Source organism: Camarhynchus parvulus, chromosome 14, assembly GCF_901933205.1.
Source record: "Camarhynchus parvulus chromosome 14, STF_HiC, whole genome shotgun sequence".
Classification (NCBI taxonomy): Eukaryota; Metazoa; Chordata; class Aves; order Passeriformes; family Thraupidae; genus Camarhynchus; species Camarhynchus parvulus.
In genome coordinates, this window is record NC_044584.1 from 10,517,198 (window position 1) to 10,532,873 (window position 15,676).

The 15,676-nt window shown below is 40.4% G+C and overlaps 2 protein-coding genes across 2 annotated transcripts; one reads left to right on the forward strand and one right to left on the reverse strand.

Moving 5' to 3' along the window:
- Nucleotides 1–817: 817 nt before the first annotated feature.
- Nucleotides 818–11,903, reverse strand: PMS2 (PMS1 homolog 2, mismatch repair system component). The gene is made up of 15 exons (XM_030958004.1): nucleotides 11,765–11,903; nucleotides 11,399–11,538; nucleotides 10,709–10,795; nucleotides 9,553–9,655; nucleotides 8,698–8,881; nucleotides 8,069–8,236; nucleotides 6,680–6,777; nucleotides 6,275–6,374; nucleotides 5,935–6,019; nucleotides 5,388–5,540; nucleotides 3,479–4,373; nucleotides 2,554–2,721; nucleotides 1,989–2,089; nucleotides 1,618–1,787; nucleotides 818–1,233 (listed from the first exon to the last, which is right to left on the reverse strand). Exons 1-15 carry the CDS (start codon nucleotides 11,782–11,784, stop codon nucleotides 1,090–1,092), a joined length of 2,616 nt encoding a protein of 871 aa, XP_030813864.1. The 5' UTR covers nucleotides 11,785–11,903; the 3' UTR covers nucleotides 818–1,089.
- Nucleotides 11,904–12,032: 129 nt separating this feature from the next.
- Nucleotides 12,033–15,521, forward strand: AIMP2 (aminoacyl tRNA synthetase complex interacting multifunctional protein 2). The gene is made up of 4 exons (XM_030958206.1): nucleotides 12,033–12,190; nucleotides 13,753–13,959; nucleotides 14,283–14,514; nucleotides 14,999–15,521. Exons 1-4 carry the CDS (start codon nucleotides 12,068–12,070, stop codon nucleotides 15,382–15,384), a joined length of 948 nt encoding a protein of 315 aa, XP_030814066.1. The 5' UTR covers nucleotides 12,033–12,067; the 3' UTR covers nucleotides 15,385–15,521.
- The last annotated feature ends 155 nt before the right edge of the window (nucleotides 15,522–15,676 follow it).

Below are 15,676 nucleotides of genomic sequence, written 5' to 3' on the forward strand. Positions count from 1 at the left end.
GCCATAACAACGCGGCCGCCGCGGGCCCGGGCCCGGCCGGGCTGGCTCCCGCACCGGCGGAGCAGCGCTGCGGAACCGCGGCTCCACACGGTTCTGTCAGAACACGGACAATTTGCTGAAGGTTACCGGCCTCAGCCGCGCCGGGTACCACGGCCACGGCTCTGCCACGTGGCTCGGAGAAGCGGCGCAGACTGGAGGAACAGCAGCAGCATCACGGCTGCAGCTCCATCAGCGACAAATGGAGCGTGAAGGGAACATAATACATAAACAGAGATTTCTTGGGTCAGATCTTGGTCCTACAGAACTGGAAGAGCGTAGCTACCTATTTTAATAGTTTCTGATTCAAAAAGATAATTTTCTACCTGTTTTGATTTTACTGAGATAGATTTTGAACTGACCTGACTGGCAGTGCCTGGTGAGACAGCTTTTTTTCCCATTCATTATCAGAAAAAGATAATGAAGATAAACTTGTTCTTGAAAAACAAGTTTGGAATTTGGAAGGGGACAATGCTAATTAAAAGTAATGATGCCAGACTTATAATTCTATTCAAGCCTTAAACACGGATAATGGGAAATTAATCATTAAATGCAATATTAAAGCTCTAAGTCATTATCTAACAAAACCAAGCTTCGGTATAAGAAAAAAATATTTAAACTTGTGTGTAACTTTCATTTTCTTTAAAATTATCATATACATGATGTATAAATATTGAAAACTAATATTTGGTTTATAGCATTACCAGGGACGTGAATTCACATTCCACTTCATTTTCAGAATCAGTGTATTTCTATAAATGAGGTTCAGCTACTCCTTATCTTTATATATAAATGTATTTATTTTATAAAAGTTGTGATTGCTGTTCAAAGAAGTACAACACACAGCAAATTGCAATAAGAGAGAAGTTATTTACATGAATTCCAGGATGTTGGTATTGATGACAAGGAAACCCTGCTGAATGCCTCCAAGTGCTCTTGCTTCCAACTTGAAGACTGCCTAAAATTTTTTTTACTCAAAATAAGAGAATCATGATAAAAGCTCAAAATATTGCCAAGAATTAAAATTTAAAATGTTAATAAACAGACACTGACTTATTGTGGTGAAATCAAGTCCAAACTGACTATGTGTCTCATAGTAGGCCTTCCATGGGGGCAGTTCCAGGGATGCTCAATCTCACCCATGTGGGTGATCAGTTTTCTCATTTCCTGCACATTCAGTGCAGTTCCAATCATCACCTGCAAGCAAAGGGAAAAAAATGAATTCTTTCATTTTTCCATTTGCCAGCTGACACAGACCAGACCAGTACTTCAGCTACTATAGCAAATTCTGTATAAGGCATTAAAAATAAAAAACACCTTCAATCAGACAATCAGAAGACAAAACACAGCTAACACTGGGCTCATAAGCCCATTAGTTTGGAACAAAATAAAAAAACTAGCAGAAATATTTCCCAAAGTACACTAGATAAAAACATGAGGAACAGAAAGAAGGATATTAGCTGTTGACACTCAGCAGTAAATGAACTTGCCCTGCAATACACATGCAGATACAGCCACCTGTACTACACCAGGAATGTGGTATTTATTTATTTGAACACAAACATCAAGCACAGTACTTACAGACTTCCTGCAAGCTCGAGAAGCAAACATCTGCCTGACCCTGGAGGGCCTGCACATCACTCCAGGGTAGTCACTCAACATGAAAATCAGCTCATCTATGTCTTGTGGCCCAAAAGTCCAGTTTTTGCTTGTTGGCAATGATACCAATTTAACTCTTTGAGTTACAGGAGCTGGAAGGTTTCAATGACAATAAAGAAACAGAGAAGTACAAGAAATTACTTTTTTTCTTGAGAGAAAAGCTGAGAAACTACTTTAAAATGTTATTATGATGTGATGTGCATATATATGAATGTTTAATCTTTTGATAGATGTAACTAACTAACCAAAGTGGTAACTATGGCAGATGTCCTTTTAACCTCATCCAAACTCACCATTTTCATTTATGACAAAATCAAAGCCATTTTTTCTGAATACTTCCAGGTTTTCAATCAATACAGTTTCATTTACTGCTGTTAAATTGAGATTTTGAGGCCTGAAAGAGAGAAAAAAAGATGGTGCTGCATAGATACACAGTGCAGAGAATTAAAGACAGATTTCAGAAACAACCTAGAAATACTTAATACAGAGCTCTGTAGTAAAACTTTTCACTCTACTGTGTGAAAAAAAAAAAATCTCACTACTGAACAGTTGCTTCCAAGTGTTACTCAGCAGATGAAGTCAGTTGGGCAGCATTCCTTGCTGCAGGAACAGTCTCCAATATCCGGCCAAACTGTGGGAAATCTGTTTGACCACTGACTTGCTGCATAGCTACAACTGCATCCATGGAATTGATGTTTCATGTAAGGATTGATTCTTTGAAACACAGAATATAAAAACCACTTGAGTCTCAAGTGTTCTGAAGGTGTGAAATGCTACATAAATATAAATCATAGATATCCTTCTGAAACATTGAATTCAACTTAAAACATGTTATTGTTAAACACTGAGAATACTTACACTATCAGCTTCTGACCTTGGAGAACAGTGTGTTGTTGCAACATCTCAAAGTTGTATTTCTCATCAGTAGCATGTTGATCAATTATGAAAAGATCAGAATTCAACTTTGCTATTATAAACCCTAAATTGAACTGGCCAATGATTTCCATTTTTGCAAACATTTCTTTACTGTATACAAAAAAATAGAAAGAGATTATAAATTACACCCTTATCAGTTATCATGCAAAACTTAAAAACTTCTGTTTCTCCCCTGCAGAACACACTTTCTATTAAAAAAAAAAAACTGCCAATGACCCGTGAGGCCATTTCTGGCAGAACAAAATCCATCATTAAGGCAGGTTTCCCCCATTTGTGATAACAAAATTAGAAGCAGGCAATATGGCAATAGCCCAGGTAAGTAACACTGAAGATGGCAGGGTGGTTTTGAAGGCAGCTGACATATTTGCCTTCTTTTCACAATTAGAAGACTTTCCTAACACATTTTTTAAATCCAAATATTAACAAATCACAGACACTGATTGTCCCGACCACCTGAATGTAACTTCTTTTTCCAGGGATGTCTCACCAAATTTCATTCACACAAGGTAGGAATATGAGCTATGCAGTCTTTCTGGTGTGCTTTCATGACATTTGGTGGTTCTCTGACTGAATTGCAATTCACAAGGCTGATCTAAGCCAAATCTATGAAGTTTGTGGCCTTTTTAGTGTCTTCTTCCACATTCTGTCTGCATTTAGTTCAAGTAGCTGCTCTGTCAGTAAAATAACTCATCAAATAGATTTTTGTGACATTAAATAAAAAATAGACCCAAACCTAGCAAGTACATGTAAGGCTCTTGCCCACCCTCAAGACAGGTCTTACATTTTTCCTTAACTAATTTTATTAATGGAGGAGTAAAATATATTAAACAAGTGAAAGCAGAAATACCTGATCTCTTTCCTTAATTCATCTTCTGCTACTTTGTTGTCCCCAGGACTAATTTTTGCTTTAAATCTTCTGTAATTTTCAGTTTCTGTATTTTTCTGTTGTTGCTGTATTACCTTTTTTACTTTTTCTGCCAAAACCTTCATAGAGAATTCAAGAGGCACAATTTTCTTTTTAACTTCCACCAGCACATCAACACTAGTGTTCTTTTCTTCAGGATATTTACTTGCCTTAGAATCATCTGCTTCAGTTTTAAACTTTCTGCTTTTAAAACGTTTTACTCTTGGAGAACAACTATTTCCTTCTTGAGAAAACTTGTTCTGATCAGCCCAGTCATTCACTTGATCTAGCTCGGGTTCAGTGCCCAAGACCTGAACATCACAGTCCAATGATTTCTTACTGCATCCAGCAGTTTTAAGACACTCCTTCTGCATCTGTTCTTCTGTGCTACAGAATTCTTCCTCAGAATTAATTGCACTTTCACTATTGATGCAGCTTCCAGCTTCTGGTGTGCTACATCCAGCATCTGACTCAGAAATACTACAGAATCCAGAATCTGAAGCATCTTCTAATTTTCTCAAGTGTCTCCTTGGAATTGACACCTTTGAGTCCAATTTATGACAACTTTCAGCCTTCTTAGTCAAGACAGCCTTTTGAATCTTTACAGTACCCCCAGTGGTATCGAGTAACCTTTGTCTAGGGGAACTGTGCTGCTGTTTTACCTTTTTAGAGCTTTGAAAGTTACTTTCTGTTGCTTGATGGAGAGAGAATGACTCCCTTAATCTGGCAAGAGTCATTGTTCTTTTGCCTTCACCACCTGGACTTTCAGTCTCAGAGTCAGACAGCATGTCTGCCTGAGGCTTTTCTGCCTTTTCAGGAAGTGTCTTCTTCAAGTTACCTAATGAAATCAGAATACAGAGTATTTCAAGATTCTAAGTTAGTTGGGAACATAAATTAAACTATGTGCTTTAGGAAAAGGAATGAAAAGAGGTAGAAAAATAGCAAATAGCTCAAAGGAGCCCTGAAGCTTCAGACAATGAGGGCTGAAATGCATTAATATCAACACAGAAACAGTTACATCTTGAAGACATTTAATGACACTACTGAGAATGAATCTGTGATCTCTTTTTAAACTGGAACAGTAATCAGCCCAATCAGCAAATTTATTTATATTATCAAAAGAGTTTAATGACAGAGTGACGATGAAAAGTGAATTGCTCTTACACTTCAATGGTCACTATAAAATTCCATTGGCAAAGTGTTAAAGAGCTGGCACAATAGGCACTTAAGAGTATATGGGATTTGTTGGTCATTAGAGGACTTCAACCTCATCAACTGCCAGTCCAACAAGGATTTTACCGAAGGTTAACTTAAAATAACAGTGAGAATCAGGCTACAACTGATTCTGTATGTCAGCAAAAAAGGAAAATTAGAGAGGCTCTGTTGAATGAAAGGAAGAGAATTAGATGATCTTGACTCGGGAAAGCAATCTTGAAAGACTGCACAGTCACAAGAGAATCATCAATTTCTGTAGGTAACATAAAAGAATCAAAGTTTAAAACCCAATAAACTCATACTTAATTTTCATATTTTATTTATGACCCCTTAACCATTTTTTCTCAAAGACATTCTCATAAAAAAAACCATAGGTCTCTTTTAGTATCTTGGCAGAAATCTTTTGCAAGCATTATCAGTTAATTCTGTGTGAATTTTTTCCTCACAAAGTTGACTGTAAATCCTGCTGCGCTGGCATGTGTCATTTCCATAACAATCACTTAACAACTTTGGGTTCTTCTTTATTTTTTGTTTAATTTTCTTTTTAGTTTCTTTTTTGGGTTTTTAAAAACACTTTTTTCCATCTTTAATTCTCTGCCATATGTCATACTCAAAACTTCCACATTTTGTGTCCTACCTGCAATATCCAGAAGTTTCTGATTGACATCCAGTTTGTTAACATCACTACCAAACATCTCCATCAGAGAAGTCTTTAGAATTGCTAATAAAAACTTTTCCTCCTGAAGTAAAATCTGCCTTTTGTCAGGAGTTACATTGATGTCAACACACTCTGGAAAAAAAAAGAAAAAAGTAACTGCTTTACAAATAAAATGCAATGTTATTATACAGAATTAGTTCTGCTTTGTTTGCCATTTTGTCTGCAAATCAGATTTAACTGTCTCAACATCCCAGCAAACAAACACATGATACAAGTTTTCTTGTATTTAAGATGACCTCTTCCTCATCACTTAAGAACTTATTTTTGAGTATAGAAAAGGTGGAGGGGAAAAATAGTGGAACCACAGCTAGATTCTATTTCTCCCTCATCAACTGAGCATTAAAAAATCCCCAGAGTGCAGGATGTCATACAGATGAAAATGACAATATTCTCTAAATACAAACATCATTGAAGAAGAAATTGTAATAGCCTTTACTGAAGTTACTAAAAATTACTCAGAACGTACCAGAATCTACCCCAATGTTAAGGACAACAAATGGATACTGGTGTTTATTGTGTAAGTGATAAACTTCATTCACAATTTTGACAACCTGCAAAAAAGGTGAAAAAACAATAGATTTCAAAAATATGATCTTCTATTTTGCACCAGTGTACATTAATTAATGTACTGAAACATATATTGTATTATTAAGATCTTGTTCACTCAAATAGACACAACTAAGACAGAAACTTGAGACTGAGGAACTTCTACCACCAAAAAACAAACATACACATGAGCACTAATGCTGAGGTTTTCAGAGAATATTGAGTTAGTGAGGCTGATGACAATAAAACCAGCCCCTCACCTTGGCTGGATCACAGGGCCGTTGGTTGATAAAGAAGAACTGTCTGTCTGTCGTGCTCCTTCCAACACCGTGATCACAACGGGAAATGAAGCCACCAATACTGTTGGGTAAACAATGTGAGAGCAAGGGAAAATGGATGAGAAAAGCATGTTTGAGGGGAATGTGTTTTATAGGGGTTTAAGGAAACACTATTATACAGCACCAGTGAATATACAAATACACATTTCCTCTCCCAGTTCCTCGTGTGACAAAGGCTACCACAAAACTGCATCCCAGTATCTACGATGCTGTTCTTGGCTCTTTTCAACACTATATATCACACCTTTTTTTTTTTACTTTATTATTTTAAATTTTGGTTTATGGTAAAGTGCCACAGGCAGCAGTGGTTTGTACTTTCCTAATTACCTATAAAGATTCTGTGGCATGTCAGCAGGGTTGAGTCCATATTCTTCACAAACAGCTTCACTAGGAGGAAGCTGAACAAAAGGAATAAGGCTCTGCAACTGAAAAAGGAAAAAAGGGGAAGGAAGTGAAACATCAAACCTATATAGATTTTTCCCTTCTATTTTACTGTCATTTATTAGCCTTAAAATTTATTTGAGAAAAATGGTGAGTTTGGCTGACCAAGAGCTGACCAAGACAAAGACTTAAAATATCCAAACCTACTAGAAGATAATAGCACTGTTTGCTGAGAAACAGAAAAATTCCTCTAAGAAATGCCTGTTTTCATCCTTTGATATCACAACCTGTGTTTAAGTTATTTCACAGACCCTTACATTAAATGTACAAAGGCAGAACAATAAAATGATTGACAGTTTGACATATATATGACCTAAACATGTTTTATGCTAAAATAAAGGGAAAAAAGAGTAATAAAAGTTTCTTTTAAAAGCAAAATAAAACAATTAAAAAATGTGTTATTTGAATCACAAGCTCCCTAAGAACAGTTACGTTTACCAGAAACATTTTCCCAATCATGCCATTATTATTTTTCTGCCATTAGAGGAGCTCCTATCAATTTAAGCATTCAATATTAAAAAACAGGCTGTAAGCTCAACATTCTATTCTATTCTATTCAGATAACACTCAATTTTCAACCATGCTTGGCGCCACATGGCAAGACAAAGTTACATCTTCCCTCTCATCTTTCAGCCACAGCATGAACAGGCTTTGAGATCTCTGTAGGGGCACTGTGGAGGGAAAAATTGTTTATCAACAGCCAGCAGCTATCAACCACTCAATATTTCTGATGACTGTAATATACAGTTGTAGGAAGGATGTTTTTGAGCTTTTTTTTTTACTCTGCTGTCATCTAGAGGATAACAATTATTTTTATAGCTATTCCTTAGAAAGCATCACAGTTTACAGCTTTACAGGGGCTGACAGCTATCCCATTTAAAGGTTATCCAGAATAAAACCTAGTTTCATAGGAAGAGCTTGCCAAAGTGGATACACCTCAGTTTTCTGTTCTCCAGTTAAGACTTTCACATCACACCATTTTAAGGATTTTTTTAAATTGCTTGGTCTTGTGGCACACAGTCCATTTGCTGACACAACAGCTCTTAAAACTGTTTTCAGAGAGATATTAAGCCATAAACCCATCTCCTAGATAATTTCTAAAACATCTGTGAGCAGATCCAGGACTTTCAGAGTCCGTGGAGGCCGCGGTGTCTCTCCTCTGTCAGCCTCTGGGGTGTGCTGCAGACCAACACTCCATCCTCTCACATCTTATTAGATATTAGAATTCCCTCTCTACAGCTACATCCTCTCTCTTTTCAATAATAAAAGCAATACCTGTTTTTGTCCAAATACTGCTCCAATGTTCTCCTTTAAACTGGGACTTCCAGCAGTGGATATCACACAGCTTTTTTTCCCCTGGCCAATTTGATTAGTGCAGTTAATCCGCACTCCTTTGGAAACAATACAGTAGGCCTGCAACAGCTGGACCATTTTTGCATATTCCTATTAAAGGAAAAAGAAAGTTCAAATTCATATGAAATCTCTTTTTAAAACACAAATGTATAAACAATGCATTCAATATCTGCAGCTAACAAAGGGGGGAGTTTTATCCTTAAAATCTTTACAAACTAAATTTAAAATATATACATATGAAAAATAGTACTTTAAAAATAAACAGGATGTTTACCAGACATATTTAGCCACAACACAGCAGTTTGGTTTTAAAACACAGATAAGTGATCATGATATGGATTCTTTTCAAAATCTGAAAATATACCTTTAAATCCAAATATTGCAAAGTAGAAGAGAAAAGCATACAAGAAGACTTTTGTTATTTGATTAAGATGTAAGACAGGCATGAAATAGTCTGTAATCAGTACATTCTACAGAGAAGTGAATTTCATTCAGCAGTGAATAAATTCTAGAGGACAATACTGCTCTGAATTGAGAATTTCTGACCTTACCTTTTTGATGTTCCTTTGGAACTCTTTATGCCGCACTGGTAAGGTATAAAACAACTGCTGGATGCTGACAGTGGTTCCCTGCTGCCGTGGGAAAGGAGTCCTCTGAGTAATTCTGCCATTGTGATCAAACACCAAACGAGTCCCAACCTTTGCTGACTTATGACAGGTGAAAATGGTAACATCACTAGTGGGAGGAGAGAGGCAACAGAATTATTCACTGAGCACCCTATTACCTTATCTATTCCTCATAACAAGCAGCACAGAAGCTACAGCAATACTATTAATTTTATTAAAATAACTGTTCCCCATACACAACTAAGAACCTGCTCTTTAGAGCAGTGTAACATTTCCCTAGCTACACATTCTTATTTGTAGCCCTTTCATCCCTCTCTTATAAAACTCAGTGTGTTAAAATCTAGTTTTGCTGAACACTACATTCCTCATTCTAATATATACCAGCAGCACTGTGTACAAAAGCTGATCTAAAATGTATAGTTGGTCTGAAAGAAATTTAAGTACAGCCTTAAAACCTAACAACCAGCACTTAAATATTACAGTGCTTTACATCAGAGGATCAAATACTCATGCAAATACACAATCCCACCCTGTAAAGATCTGCATCCTTAAGTAACACTAAATTTTGTACATAAAATGACCAATTAGGTGCTTAGAAACACAGAATAATTTTGCTTGGATATGACTCAGGACATCATGCAACCTAATGATCAAAACAGACCTGACAGTAAGGAACTGGAAGTTTCCAAAGCCCCACTTTGTCAATAATGGTAAACTTAAAGGGTGCAGTGGTTTTGTGCATATAGTAACTTCCTACCACTAATAAATAATATTAATTACCTTAATGCACACAGTGAACTCAAAGCTTCACCTCGAAACCCAAATGTTTCAACATGTATTAGATCAGAAAAATCTTGTATCTTTGATGTGTAATGTTTCAGAGCTGGAAAAAGATATTTCATATTTATATTTCACTTCAAAGTGCCACTGGTCTATGCAAGTACATTTTGTATGCATATCAAGAAGCAAAACACCTTCTGTATTATTCACTGCATTTTACGTAACAATTAAAGACAAACTACTGCTTGCTTTCCCTTTTTCCTATAAACAAGATCTCTTTAAAATCCTCAGATGCACCTGCTATTTCACACTTACATCACAGATTTATTCAGCATTATTGCTAGAAGCTCTACAAGATGCCTCAGAGCAGGACACAGCACCCGCCTCTGCTGCTGCTGCTGGACCTGTCACAGATTTTGCCCTGCAAGAAACCAGCAGCAGCCTGTGCTGTGCATGGTGCACACAGGACAAGCACAAGCCCAGCCACCACCACAGCTGAGGAGGACTCAATGCACACCCTCAGTGCAGCAGCAGTCATCAGGTGACAAACTGACCTAGCAGCAGCACCCCTGAACTTTCACTGTGCTGGAACAGCAGCACATTGAGCTTCTGATGAACCAAAAATGTACAGTGAGCACCAAAGTTACTGAGGAATAGCCTATGGGGAAAAGATTCCCAGGTGTTTTATCAAAAAAGAAATGACAGTACTTCTACTGCAGTGGCTAGTTAGATTCATCAGACAGTATTGTTTCTGCTCCCATTTTGTGCAATTCCAAACTAGCAAATGGGAAGTTTGACAGTCAGGGCAATGTCAGTTCCCCTTCAGCAAATACTCGAGTTTATAATTCACCTTCCCAAGGCAGCCCCTTCCACACAGCTCAACTCCTTCAACAACGACCAACGATTAAACATGAATTAATCCACATGGACTTCTATAGGATTTTCTCCTCTGTGACTATTTGTATTGCTCATGCCACTCAAATAAGCAAAGAAACCAAAGACTATTTCTGTGTTAGAAGAACTATAACCATAAGAGCACTGTAGAAGATCAGTCTAGAGTTGCTCAAGTCTTGCAGGTAACACACAAAGCCAAGTGTCCATTAAATATGATTAAACTAAATGCCCACATCTAAATTACAAAAAAAATTCAACTTACTCAAGCCTTCAAAGTTTTCCTCTTCCACTCCACCTCCATTATCTGAAACTTCTATCAGTTCGGCCCCATGATCTTTAAGTTTTATATCTACAAAATTGAGTCATAAAGTATTTTAATTCTTTATCTTCACACACGGTGTTTGTAACAATTCTGCACTTGAAGTCAATTTTTCAAATAACAGCTTTCTATGTCAAAATTTAATAATAACAGGAAAAAAAAAAACCAAAAAAACACCCTAACCCCTGACAACTGTCAAAAGTTAGGTCAATCTAATGCAAACCAGTTTGTAGTTCCAAATAATTCAGCTTCACTGAACTTGGGTCTGAACAAAAGTCTTCACAATTGTCCCAGCCACCATCCTGGAAGCTCTGGAAACCAGCCCTGCCTTTACCCGGGGCTAGCCCAAGGCCACGAGCTGGCACAGCCTGACCACTGCTGCACAGACCACACACTTTTTTAGCGGCCAAACGGGCCGCTATAAATTAAATAACACAATCTCACATGCTGCTAGGAATGCAGCTGGAGTCTGGGAATCAGAATGTTTTATTAGCCTGAGGTGTAAAATCACTGTAAAGATGCTTTGCCCAAACAGAAAATATTTGCCCAGATTTGTTAACATGCACTCGGTTTTGAGGAAAAAGACGTGCTTTCGAAGCCTATGGAAAGTTATTAAATTCGAGGAAGAGTTACCGATGTTGGTAGCTCCGGCATCCAGGCTGTTCTCCACCAGCTCTTTCACGGCAGTGCCGAGGCTCAGCACGACCTGCCCCGAGCAGATGCGATGGACAGACCGGCGGTCGATGGGCCGGATGGCCCCGGCGGGCTGCGGACTGGGGACAGAGGGACAGCAAACCACGGGCATAGGTGAGAGCGGGCAGAAACCCCAGCCAGGCTTCCCCCAGCGAGCCGGGAGGGGAGGCAGGAACCGGGGGAAGCCGGAACCGCGGGGTATGGCCCGTGCGAGGAGCGCGGCTCCCGTGAGGTGAGCAAAGCCGCCTGAACACGGGGGTGCGAGCGCAGGGACCAGGGCCGTGCCGGGCCGGTGCACACACTCACCAGGGCACAGCCGCTTCCATCAGGGCCCCGGCGGGGCGGGACGGGACGGGCCGCGCTCTCCTCAGGCTCCCGCCCCGCTCGCTCAGCGCCGGGAGCGGCCAGAGCGCGCCCGCCCCACACGGACGCCGCTCCCGGCCCGGCGGCGTAACCCCGCCCAACGCCGGCCAATGGCAGGAGGGCGGGCGGGCGAACACGTAGCCCATTGGGTGTCACGCGTGTCAATCACGCGCCGCTCCGCCAATGGGCGCGGGGGCGGGCGGGCCGGCGGTGGCGGAGCGGGCGCGCGGCGGGCCGGGAGCCGCCATGCCCGCGATGTACAAGGTGCGGCCGCTGCACAGCGCGGCGGTGCTGGCGGAGCACCTGCCCAGCTGCATGTACCCCCTGCCCAACCTGCACCGCGCCCCCGGCACTGCCGCGCCGCCGCAGGTACGAGCGAGGGGTGGGCGGAAGGACCTGCTTGGGCTGCGGCCCGCGGTGCTCGCCCTGGCGAGGTCAGGCATGCGGCCGCTGGGCCGGTATTCCCTCCGGTGAGAGCCCCAGCTCCGGTAGGGACCGGGAGGATCCTCCGGTGCCGGAGAGCTCCCGGGGCCGAGTCCCACCGCTCCAGCCCGCAGGAGGGGCCCTGGCTCCGCCTCGCCGTAAGCGGCGCGTCCGAGGGTTAAATAAAATCAACGTTTTCAGGAATTTCTTTGTAATGTTTATAAAGCCTTCCGTAGTTCTCATTTTAACTTTTCTGGGCTCTCGCGTGTGTCCCTGCCGCGGTTTTTATGTTTGAATGGCCGTGCTGAGCTCCCTGCCCGCCCCGGGAGAGCGCCCAGCAGGCCTCGCTCCGTCCTGCTGCATCATCGCTCTGCTGCCTCAGCTCGGCTTCCAGCCAGCTACACACCCTCAGCCTCAGTTTCTAGTTTCAGTTTCTTTTGCCTTAAATAAGACAAAAACGCCAAATACTGTGTTACATAGGTTTAGTTGAGCAGCCTCTCTCCAGTGCCAGGAATGCATGGCATTCTCACAGGCCGCTTGTGGCCAGTTTTAGCTTGATGCCATCCTGGATTTGCTGTGCCCTCACCCAGGTTGATGGTGGAGACGCTAAGGAGGAGTAACTTTGGGGCAGAACTTAACAGAAATGCTAATGAAATACCTTCCCATTGCAAAGTATGGAATTGTGTACTAACTAAATAATGGCCACTTAAGAGGTCTGCCCTTGTCTTGTCTTTGAGACTATTATGTTAAGTGGATATAAAGATTTTACTTCGATGCCTTGTTTATCTCTTCATTCATGATAGTTTGGGTTTGTTTAATCCTTATTCAGGATGCTTAGAAATAGGCTATTTGAAAATTTTTCTTTAACATTATTTTAAGCTTGTAGACTTAAAACCTGCCACAGGAATATATTTTTCATCTTCCTTTAAAAGAGATTGTAAGATGAGATGCTTGTGAGGTAATACAGATTAAAAGCTGCATTGGTATTAACATATAAAGTCCGTGGTCTTTTATTTTCAACTATAATTTATATTCTCTGAAACAAAGACTGAATCCACACAATATACCATCCATCTAAACTTGCAGAGCTTTTTACTTTTATTAACTACCTGATATGTCAAAGTTTCCTTGTTTGGCCTCTGTACCACAGACTTACCAACTTTGCTCTTCTGGGCTGAAAAGAACCTGACAAGCTGTCTTTGATTTTTCAGTCATCGTTCAGCACTTCACTGCCAACTCTTTGTCTGATCTTGACTGTGTTACAGAGTTTGCTGTAACTAATGGTTTAAAAGAATCTATTAAGCGGGAAGATTTCAGGAATTTATTAAATATGCCATTTCACCACACTCATACAGGCAAGAGACTACTGATAGACATAAGCCCATGATATTCACAATGGTCTGGCTATTTGAAGGTGTTCAATCTTTCAAAACTTAAGTGAGCTGTAGACTATTTTGACACTGAGTTGAATGAATGTTTATATGGCCTTGTTTGTTCCTCTCCTGTAGGAGGAGGTTGACCCATCACTTCAAGCACTTGAATCCCGCCAGGAAGAGATTCTGAAGCGCTTGTATGAACTGAAGAGTGCTGTGGATGGACTCTCCAAGATGATACAAACCCCAGATGCTGACTTTGATGTAACAAATATCATTCAAACTGATGAATTTTCTCCTTTGTCAACAAATGGAGCAGATTTAGATCTGATGCTTGGAAAGGTGAGTTTAGTTGAGCAGCTACATTGGTAGGTACCTTCTCAACACTCCATTTTCAGGGCTGGAAGGGGGGCATTAAAACCTGGGACACTCAGAACTCATTTCACAACATACAATTACCATTTAATTACATGTTGAGGAAGGAAGATGTTTAAAGTTTTAAACAAGTTTTAAACGTCCAGGCTTGAATTTATTTACTTGACTATCATTAGAATTTCAGATACACACATGCATGACTATGTAAATTTTGGTGTCAAATGAAAGCAATAGTTATGAGTATGATCTGGAATGTGTCTTACCTGCTGAATGTTTTACTTTCCATTCAGGATTATGGAGCCCTGAAAGATGTTGTCATCAATGCAAATCCTTCTCTACCTCCACTGTCACTGTTAGTGATACACAGTCTGCTTTGTGAACGGTATAAAATATTATCAGCTGTTCACACACATTCATCAGTGAAAAGTGTGCCAGAAAACCTCTTGAAATGCTTTGGAGAGCAGACTAAGAAGCAGCCACGTCACGAGTATCAGTTGGGCTTCACTCTGATTTGGAAAGATGGTAAGAAGGAAATTTGTAGATCAGTATCTTAAAATAGATGAGAAAATGAAACTTGTGCTATAAACCCTTGCACACAGATGCTTCATTGTCCCTGTGCTGACATGGTGGATATGAAGAAGCAGGAAATATTTTTGTTCTCTTTTCATAGCTGTGAACCATGCTGGGCCAGAAGAGAAAGATTCTTATTCATAGTTATTGCTGTTAAAATACACATGGCATTGACAGGGTTATTTGTACCCTCAGGTTTTGGGGGGCTTTTTCATGTTGTTTAGTTTCTACAAATAAGGTAACTAGAAATTATGGGGGAGATTTGGCTGAATTTTTCAAAAAGTGATCTCTTTATCCCACAAGACTGAAAACTGTTCATCAGGTTAATGATATTAACAGTGGTGCTGGCATCACAAATGTTCATCATGGAATTACTGTTCTAGTTAATTTCTTTACTATGTTGGATTCACTTTTTTTTTTCTTCTGTTAATTTCAGTTCCCAAACCCCAAATGAAGTTTAGCATTCAAACCATGTGCCCCATAGAAGGAGAGGGGAACATCGCTCGATTTCTCTTTTCCCTGTTTGGGCAGAAGTACAATGCAGTTACCTCGACTCTGATCGACAGCTGGGTGGACACAGCCATCTTCCAGCTGAAAGAAGGCAGCAGCAAGGAGAGAGGAGCAGTGCTGCGCTCCATGAACGCTGCCCTGGGCAAGAGCCCATGGCTGGTGGGCAGTGAACTGACGCTGGCCGATGTGGTGGCGTGGAGCGTGCTGCAGCAGACGGGCACTGCCAGCAGCGCCCCGGCCAACGTGCAGAAGTGGATGAAGTCCTGTGAGAATCTGGCACCTTTCAGCTCTGTGATGAAGCTACTCAAGTGAGCCCCTACCCTTCACAGTGATGTTGTTTTAATCTTACTCCACCTCATGTCTGCTGTAATGTTTGAGTCCTTTCTGAGATGTATTTTAGGTTTTACAGTTGGACAGAATCCTAAAATAATAAAAGCATTACAGCTGCCTTTTGGGTGTGACCTTCCTTTTTTGTAACTCTTGTTCAATGGCTACGGTATGTAAATTAATCCCATGTAAATACAGGCTGTGCTCTTAGTTTTTCCACTGCAACATGATTCTTTTCTCAGAAGCCTTTGGTCAAGGCAAAAGGATAAATCTCTTT

Bases quoted from the DNA above. Each gene is read 5' to 3' on its own strand.
- AIMP2 (XM_030958206.1), top strand. From the start codon at position 12,068: ATGCCCGCGATGTACAAGGTGCGGCCGCTGCACAGCGCGGCGGTGCTG. The intron at 12,191-13,752 runs GTACGAGCGAGG...CCTCTCCTGTAG, and splicing joins GCACTGCCGCGCCGCCGCAG to GAGGAGGTTGACCCATCACT. The intron at 13,960-14,282 runs GTGAGTTTAGTT...CTTTCCATTCAG, and splicing joins TAGATCTGATGCTTGGAAAG to GATTATGGAGCCCTGAAAGA.
- PMS2 (XM_030958004.1), bottom strand. From the start codon at position 11,784: ATGGAAGCGGCTGTGCCCTG. The intron at 6,375-6,679 runs GTAATTAGGAAA...TTTACCCAACAG, and splicing joins ATGCCACAGAATCTTTATAG to TATTGGTGGCTTCATTTCCC. The intron at 4,374-5,387 runs GTAGGACACAAA...TGATTTCATTAG, and splicing joins GAAACTTCTGGATATTGCAG to GTAACTTGAAGAAGACACTT.